The sequence below is a fragment of the Nicotiana tomentosiformis genome, chromosome 4 (assembly GCF_000390325.3).
Source record: "Nicotiana tomentosiformis chromosome 4, ASM39032v3, whole genome shotgun sequence".
NCBI lineage: Eukaryota > Viridiplantae > Streptophyta > Magnoliopsida > Solanales > Solanaceae > Nicotiana > Nicotiana tomentosiformis.
Genome location: NC_090815.1, coordinates 1350626 through 1360402, shown reverse-complemented (window position 1 = coordinate 1360402; position 9777 = coordinate 1350626). Strand labels below are relative to the sequence as shown.

Here is a 9777-nt window from a genome sequence, read left to right as displayed (position 1 = left end):
GATAATATAAGAATAAGAGAAGTAACATCAATATCAATCATTTCATAAGAAGGGCAGCAATGTAAGTACTGCTAGCTTCTAAGAGTAGAGTATCTTTGGGAGCTCGTTCATTACATTATGTACAATTGGAGTCGTGCAAAAGAATGAAGGGGATAGCCTCACATACCTTGTATATACTGCCCAACCTCAAGCTATGCAAATGTCACGACTCCTTAGTCTACAATAAAAGAAATGACACTATCATTATCGTTTAAGCGTCGTAACTATTATGTATCGACCGCAACCTATTTTACGATGAAACGGACAGCACCTCCCCTATTTATATGACTTCACACAAGTCAATACAATCACCAAACAGCCCAAACAACATCATTAATAATCATATTGAGCCTCCAAAACAGTCCACCAACTAACAACATTACTACCAAGCCTTTCGATATATATTTCACAAGTTCTAGCATCAACGACTTAGCCACAACTTGGATAATCTTAAATATATATAGAGTAAGAGGTTCATTACCTTTAAACAGAAAGAACAACTCCAATTTGACCTTAATTTTCCACGAAATATCCCTTCAATTCTGCCACAAGAACAAGGAAGCGAAACTAGCAATTAATTCGGGTTTTTCGGCACTAGAATTACTTTAGAAGACTTGAAATCACCTAGGGTTGATATTAAAAACTTGAAGGTGTATTTACAGAATATAAAGCACTTAAAACAACCTCCCACACGAGCTGGAACAACACAAAAATCAGCAACAACAAGAAAAATAAGAAACTTACTAGCACCACGGGATTCCCGACATTTGATTTGTGTTGTTTGCCCTTTGTTTGGGTCTTGGATCATGAGAGAACCTTGAGAGAATGTTTTTAGGGTTATAAGGTCTGAATATACTGAAAAATAATGACTTAAAACGGGGTTGAGTTATCTTATATATGTCCAAATGTCTTAAACCGCCTTTGTGGGCCCCATAGAGAGCAGCTTGGCGCACTCTCGCGAAAACGCGAATATCTCTCTATTCCGAGATCGTATCGACGAACGGTTTAATGCGTTGGAAACTAGACTCATAGATCTTCAATTTGATAGGTAGATCACCCCATAATTCCAAGCACATTGGGAGTAAAATGCAGTAACATTTAACCTAAAGTTTAAGTTAAATTATAAACCTAAGTTGCGACAACTTTTATCGACTTTTATTTCATAACTCGCTTGACTTCAAGACTTATGATGCGGATATTATATGATTCAAATACATTAAAACAAGACCTCTTGGGATAGTTAATCACCTCTAGTGTTATCCGAAAATACGGGTTACAACATCCTTGATTAGCTTAACTTCAAATACTTGTTAACCACTCTTATACACCCTTGTATCGTTTAAAACCAATAGGATTAACTTATTATCATCTCAAAGATAATCTCTTCTTGGATTTACGTCGACTACCTTACGGCGTGATCTATGATATGCGAATTTGGGTTGTAACAAATCTAGTAAGACAGAACTATATAAGGCGTTTTTTAATAAAATAACATAAATATAAGATGAGTCATGGCATTGTACTAAAATATTCAATAATAAAGATAATAAAATCGCATAAAATATATATTATTAATAAGCCATAATGAAAAACAAACATAATTTAAAATTATGAATAATAAGTACTATTATTTACATGACTAACCACTAAAAGAAAAATAAGTTATACATTTTATCTAAACCATGGAAAAACTAAAAAATAGATATTCAACACTATTTTCATTCATAGTACAATTGAATTGAATGTCTTTTATTAGCATTAGTATTGATTTGATTTTGGTTTAGGATTTATTTGAGTTAGTAACATTTATGGACTATAAAACTTATTGGAGCATTCAAAATTTATAAGCTCAAGCTTGAAATGATACGTTAAAAGATAAAACAATGAAAAAGCTTAAGAAATATTTATAAAATACACTACCATAAATATTTTTATGTATTAAATATATTTAAAACATCTATACATATAATGTTGGGTTGATTTGGTTTCGGTTTGGCTTTTTTTAGTTAAAACCAAACCTGACCAAGTATGGTAGATTTTTTTTTTCCAACACCAAACCAAACCATAGTCGGATTTTTTTTCTCGGTTTGACTCTGATTATCGGGTTGGTACGGTTTGTCGGTTACATTTGTACACCCCTACATTTAATATCGTCAACCAAATGCTACATAGGATTATGCGTGATATTATCTTATGTAGGAGTTTATGTTGATATTATTTTTCCAATCATTTCGACCAGGAGTGTCAATGGATCTTTATAAACCGACTAAATAGACTGAATCGTACCGAACCGATTATTAGGTTTATTTTAATAAAATCGTAGACTTTTATATAAACTTACAATAGGGTAGGTTTCTAATTTTACAAAAATAAACCGAAAAATACCGTACCGTAATAGGGTAAGTTTTTAATCTTACAAAAAACAAACCGAAAAAATACCCTACCGTACGAAAGAAATTTATATATGAAAAATATATTTTATATACTAAGTTTAAAACTAACAAAGCATTAAGTTTTTTTCTTGGGTCTTGGGATTATGGAAATGGCTACAAGTGATCAAATAATTAATATCCAAAGTCTCAACTTCCAAACCTATTCTACTACTCATATCAAAACTAAATTAGTTCTAACATCTTGAGTAGCAAGCCACTAAGTATTCCAACGATCTTCAGTAGCAAGCCACAAGGTAGTGGATATCTTTCCTCTCGTATGATTTCGATTTCTCTTGTTGGATACTAATCTTTTAATAAGCTCTATTCTTGAGTCCCAAATAGATTAGTATCTTTTCACTCGTATGATTTATATTTCTCTTGTCTTTGCTTAATTTGTTTTACGCTACTATAGAATAGTGAGGCCGAAAGTCTATCGGAAACAATCTCTCTGCTCTTCTAAGGCTCCGTACATTTTACCCTTCCTAGACCCACTTGTGAAAAATTACTGGACTTGTTGTTGTTGTACTATAGAACAGTGAGATGAATCTATTCTGGACATCTTTCATGTTCTTTTGATCATCACTTTTAAAATAGTCAAAATGTCAAGAGAATTTTGCCAAAGTCTTATGCAAGTACACATTAAAATAGTCAAAATGACTAGCGACTCTTGCATGATATTTTAAAAAAATACCGAATAATTAACCGAACCGTACCGATACCGAGGAGAAACCGAGATGATTGGGACGGTTTCGAAAAGTATAATTTTGTTTATACAAAATAAAATAATTAAAAATTTGGTATGATATAAATTTTATTAAATAACTGGTCGAACCGAACCACTTACAACGCTAATTCCAACCAAACGACCCCGATTGTAATGCTGGAAATGAAATATATGTTTTATTTACTCTTAAGAAAATGTTTAGTACATGAGGGTTATTTGAGGTATTTTAGTTATTTTAATTCGTATATTACTAATTCTCGTATTTATTTTCCCACATTTTATCCCACAAAATTATAGACATTCTCCATAACTAATGCATATAGCCCTTTTGTCCAAATGTAGTGACACCTTTATTTTTTTAATCAGTCCAAAAAAGAATATAACCTTCTATATTTAGTAACTATTTAACTTTAAAATATGATAAATTTATAGCTTGAGAAATTTTTATGATGATTTGTGTGACGATTTATAAAACAATGATGATTTATAGTTAGAGAATTTTTATTGTTTGTTTTAGACCAAAAATTTTAAAAATATTTTTTTCAGGCACAAAAAAGACAGCCAAACAGTATATTGTACACTTGAATTCTATGCAAGTATCAAACAGGTAGACCAAATACTACACTACGAATCCTGGATTTCATGCAAGTGTTATAATACGAGCTCACTCATAAGCTAGATTATATTTTGCATTAGCCAATTGATCTTATAATCTCCAATATCCCAAGGCTGGAGATGCTGAAACAGTTTGTAGCTCCAGTAAAGCTCAAACATTGTTTTAATTTCTGCAAGTCAGCTATTAAACTTCAAACTGAACTTCATTTTCAACTAAAGAATTATTCTTTACTTCCCAGAGTAGATTACACATGTAACCAAGATGTTGTTAGGTCAAATAGGATTATTTCCAAGCTAAGCAAAGAAGGTCAGATTGAGGAAGCAAGGAAGCTGTTTGATAAAATGCCTGAACCAGATGTGGTATCATGGACAGCACTAATTTCGGGTTATATAAGATGTGGGAAGATTGATAAAGCGAGGGAGTTGTTTGATAGGACTGATGCAAAGAGAGATGTTGTTACTTGGACAGCTATGCTGGCTGCGTATGCGAGGACGAATAGAATTCTTGAGGCAGAATTGCTTTTCAACGAAATGCCTGAGAAGAATGTTGTTTCTTGGAATAGTATGATTGATGGGTATGCGAGAAATGGTGGGATTGATAAGGGGTTGGAGTTGTTTTGGAAAATGGAGGAGAGGAATGTGGTTTCTTGGAACATGGTTATAGCAGGATTGGCTCGGCATGGGCGAATGCATGAGGCAAAATTGCTTTTTGATCAGATGCCTGAGAAGAATGTGGTGTCTTGGACTACAATGATATCAGGGTTGTCGAGAAATGGGAAAGTCGACGAGGCTAGAGTACTTTTTGATTGGATGCCTGAGCGGAATGTGGTTTCTTGGAATGCAATGATTACTGGGTATATGCAGAACTCGAGACTTAATGAAGCGTTTGAATTGTTTGAGATGATGCCAGAAAAGACCGTGTCTTCCTGGAATACAATTATCATGGGCTTCATTCAAAACGGGGAACTAAGCGGAGCTAGAATATTGTTTGATAAAATGAGGCAAAGAGATGTGGTTTCTTGGACAACGATGATTAACGGGTATGTGCTAGAGGGGAAAAGTGAAGAAGCGCTAAGAAATTTCTGTGACATGCAAATGGATGGTGGAGTGAAACCAAATGAAGGGACTTTTGTGAGTGTTTTGGGTGCTTGCAGTGACTTAGCTGGTCTTAGTGAAGGAATGCAAGTTCACCAAGTAATTAGCAAAACTATTTATCAGGAGAACAAAATGGTCATATCAGCACTTATAAACATGTATTCAAAATGTGGAGATGTAGCAACTGCAAGGAAAATATTTGATGATGACTTGAGAGGCCAGAGAGATCTTATGTCTTGGAATGTCATGATTGCAGCTTATTCTCACCATGGATGTGGAAGAGAGGCAATCAATTTGTTCAATGAAATGCTGCAAATGGGATTCAAACCAAATGATGTGACCTACGTGGGATTGCTTGCTACCTGCAGCCACTCAGGTTTGGTGGAAGAAGGGTTAAAATACTTTGATGAGCTCTCTAGAGATGATTCCATAAAGTTGAGAGAAGACCATTATACATGCCTTGTAGATCTCTGCGGTCGAGCAGGAAGACTTAAAGAGGCCTTGGAAGTTATTGAACAGCTTCCAAGTACAGAATCAGCGTTCATTTGGGGAGCACTTCTTTCGAGGTGTAATGTTTATGGAGATTCAGAAACAGGAAAATTGGCCGCAATTAAACTGTTAGGGATTGAACCAAAAAGTTCTGGAACCCATTTGTCGTTATTGAAATTGTGTGCTTCGAATGGAAAGTGGAAAGAAGCTGCAAAGCTGAGGACACAAATGAAGGACAGAGGATTGAAGAAGCAACCAGGTTGTAGCTGGATAGAAGTTGGGAATAGAGTTCATGTATTTTTAGTTGGTGATGAATCTCATTATGAAACTGAGGTTATTCACTCATTACTTAGAAACCTTCATATGAAAATGAAAAAGACTGGTTGTGCACCAACATATGATTTTCCAATGGAAGAGGATTGTCTTATTATCTAAGTTTTTGTTTCCTCCTCTTTTCTTGTTCAAGTTATGAATGTCACTACTAGATTTTGAGTTCAAAGATATGCTGAAGCAAAGTACAACTTGGAGCTTTTACACAGAAATAAAACTTGCTGAATGACATCCAGAATTCACCACTTGTTGGCAATATAAGATTATATTTTCCTCTTGAGACGGCAAAGAATGATAATGAAGATACCTTTGCTGAAGATTGAACCCATTAAATTTAAATCGTGGATCCGCTTTTGAGGACAAAAAATGACAATAAGAGTACACTAGGGCTGCTAACTGAATTGTTTTTGGGTTGCTCTTATCCACTTGAATGTGGATTTTTTTCCATATATATAATAGAGTAAATCAATGAAAGAAAAAAATCTATATATCACACGATAGGTTGCAGTGTCTTTGATGGGGCCCAAAAAAAAAGAAGCAATGTGTCAGTATTCAGTGTTGAGAAAAAGAAACATACTATAGTATATCATGTCATTTATATAAATTATAAAGAGGAATAACTCGAACAGAAACTCAAAATAAGTCAAACCGATTAAGTGTATCTATATTTGGAAGTATAAATAGCAAATCTCTACGTCGGTGTGGCACCCTGTCTGTAATTATACAGCTCCAGATAAGTACTGTCTAAATTGAAGTTTCAACTTGCATTAAAATATTTAATCTATCATTATCTGCATGATATATAATTATTTTGCGAGCTTGGACTTAGGGACTCATATTTTTGTCCTTCGTTTCGAGTACCCAAAGTTCACTTGTTATTACTCAAAAAGAAAAGAAAACAGTTCTGGATTAGTTGCGTAGGGCACTTAATTTGACCCAATTCGAGCCATGGGAAGAACCTCACGAGTCACGATTGTCTCAAATCATTTAGAATGGCTTTTGAGAGTGTTAGGATATATACTATTAACCATGAGTTTGGTTTAGATATAGTATTTATTATGAAATAATTATTTATTCAGTTTTAATAAAGTTTTAAATAAATCATATATTAGTCTGTGTCCTTTGCTTATATAGTAGATGATTTAGTGTATAGAGTTTAGCTTATACACGGAAGATTAAATCATCGGTTCTTATAAGTATAAAGTTTGAGTTCATAATCTAATGATGGAATTGGACAAATTATCATGGATGATTGTAGCACAAGATTAAATATAATTTATCTTGATTATGGGAATGGTTTAATTCCAACTTCTTGTGTTAGTACATTTTGTATGTATTGAACGTACCAAGTAGGGATAAGTATTTTATACTGATTTAATAAAATAAACTCTCTAGCCATTAAATGTACTTATACTCTTAATCTTGATATAATTATTATTAGCTGTGTATATTATTATTGTTTTGATTTATTAAAAGACGAGATTCTTTCGTGGGTCAATATGCCTAGTAAATTGGATAATAATGTACATTGGCGAAGTAATAGTTAGTTGATGGAATCCATGTCTAGATTTAGAGATTGATGATACACCTTTATGAAAGCTTATAAGTTTTCATGTGTAAACCCAGCCGGTGAATTTTATATCCGACACATGAAATAAGTTAAGCAAAAGTCTAAAGGAAATAATCAATAAATTAAATCGTCAGTAATTTAATTTAATTGATTAGTATCTGAATCTTAACATGGGGAGTTAAATAAGATTTAATGGATGAATTTCGAATTTGAATAAAGAGTGCAATTACGAATTTTCAGTGGAATAATTCGTAATTAATTATGGTGGATATTAATTTCGAAAATTAGAAATTAATTCCATAATTGGAAGCCTTGTTAATTAAATTTTGTAGTCTCTGTTGTGCCTAAATAATAGAAAATAAATGAATCCTTTTTCTGGTGGAAAGGAAAACCTAACAGGTTTTGAAAAAGGGTTTTAACCCTTAAAACTTGTGCTATAAATACATAAGGTTTTCCACCTAGAGGGGGTAATACATGGTGGCCGAATTTCAGCCCCTTTTTTCTTGAAATTTCGCCCACACGAAATTGCTATTTTCAGATATTATTTGGGTAACACAGTAGAAGACCGTGGAACGTTCGAGGATCATGATTGTGCGGATGGTGGAGATTCCATTGAGAAGTTATGGAACTGAAGGCTCACGTGTAGAAGAGATATGTTCACGCTTCAAGAGGTAACATGAGAAACCCCGCATATACTAGCTGTCTAGATTACATATGATTTTGATATTGGGATTGCTTCCACTGCTTATATTAATCCATCAGAGGGGACACTTATTGCTTCTGGTGGCTACAATAAAACTGAGGGAGATGAAGCTATAGCTGAAAGTTATGCAGAATTGGTCTCATTTGGACGTTTGTTTTTGGCGAATCCTTACTTACCGAAGCGTTTTGAAGTGAATGCGCCATTGAACAAGCGTGATAGGAGCAGTTTCTATAGGACTGAAACTTAATTTATGTGATGTATAAGAAGTTGAATGTACTTTCTATTTTGGTAAAATAAGTGATGAGGATTGTACCAGCTACTTGGATGTAGAGAGTATGTGATATATATATATATATATATATATATATATATATATATATATATGATATTTTTGTATGATAATCGAAGTAATGTGTGGTCATCATGTTCTCATGAATTTATAAAATAGAGTCCGACCACAACGACCGACTCTATTTTGTATTTTGTATGATAATCGAAGTAATGTGTGGTAATCATGTTCTCATGAATTTATAAAATAGAGTCCGACCACAACGACCGAATTGATTATGGTATATATATATATGATGCTTTCCTACTTAGAGCTGTTAATACGAGCTGGCTCGGTCCAGCCTAGCCCATCTCACGCGCGCTTTGGCATTTGACGGGTTGAGCTGGGCCGATCCATTATTTCGATGGGCCTTTAAATTGTTAGCCCAACCTAGCCCTATGTGAGCCACGGGCCCCCACGGGCAGGCCCATCATTTTAAATGTTTTAAAAAAATTTAAGTTTAACCTAAAATGCTATATATATATATATATATATATATATATATACACACACACACACACACACACACACACAAGTCTAAAAACATATTTGTTGGATAGAAAGTTTCTGCAATACTTAATATCTTTTGACATTGTTCTAATAGATTACCATAAAACACACACAAAAAAAAGGACAATATTTCATTCATTAAAAGTCAATACTGAAAACAAGCTACTCAAAAATATTTGGCATAAAGGTCTCCTGTCCATTTAAACTTGCACTCGATTGCCAACCCGGTAAATAAACTTACAATTTTTTCATTTGAACACCTCAACTTGACGAAATGAATATTGATACACACATCCAACCGAGCGTGCATATCAATTAAATATGTCATATGATACACTATTTATTATTTGACGTGTGTTATTTGTGGGTCTTATTTTTTAAATTAATTTATTACTTTTTTTCTCCACTCAAACACCTCCCCCAACCACCCAACCACCCAACCAGAAAAAGAATATATTGCCGGAAAAGCCTCCGCCAAACCTCAAATCCAAGAAAATAGTCGGCTTCCTTCATCCATTTTTCTACCTTTCTTCTTAATTTTGTTAAATTCAATTAGGGATAGAAGTTTTGACCGCTAGAAAATCCCATGGTTTCCACCTCCAGTTCGTCGGCGATCAACCGTATAACCATATCTCTTTTCCAAAAAGTCCCAAATCATAAGTAAAACAACACGCCTTGAGATCGAATCTGGCCGAAAACTCCAAGGTACTCTCTCTCTCTCTCTCTCCCCCCCCCCCCCCCCCGAGTTCAAAACTGATAACCTTTCATTACTCAAACCACCCACTATATTTGAGAAAGAATAAGAAAATGAGATGCGAAAGATTTGAAAGAGAACGAGAAGAACTGGATAAAAAAAAGGGTGGATTGGCGGGAGATAATCGGGGAGGGGTTGCCGGTGAAGAGAAGAAAGAGAGGACAGGCGAGTACTGACGGGCAACGTGT

General features: G+C 34.2%; 1 protein-coding gene across 1 annotated transcript; it reads left to right on the top strand.

The window, feature by feature from the left end:
- The first annotated feature begins 3649 nt into the window (after positions 1-3649).
- On the top strand, positions 3650-6125 carry LOC104108489 (pentatricopeptide repeat-containing protein At2g35030, mitochondrial-like). Its single transcript, XM_070199470.1, has 2 exons — positions 3650-3770; positions 3803-6125. The coding sequence occupies exon 2, from the start codon at positions 3931-3933 to the stop codon at positions 5827-5829; it is 1899 nt and encodes a 632-aa protein (XP_070055571.1). The 5' UTR covers positions 3650-3770; positions 3803-3930; the 3' UTR covers positions 5830-6125.
- Positions 6126-9777: the final 3652 nt, after the last annotated feature.

Excerpts from the sequence above, each read along its gene's own strand:
- LOC104108489 (XM_070199470.1), top strand. The coding sequence starts at position 3,931 with ATGCTGAAACAGTTTGTAGCTCCAGTAAAGCTCAAACATTGTTTTAAT.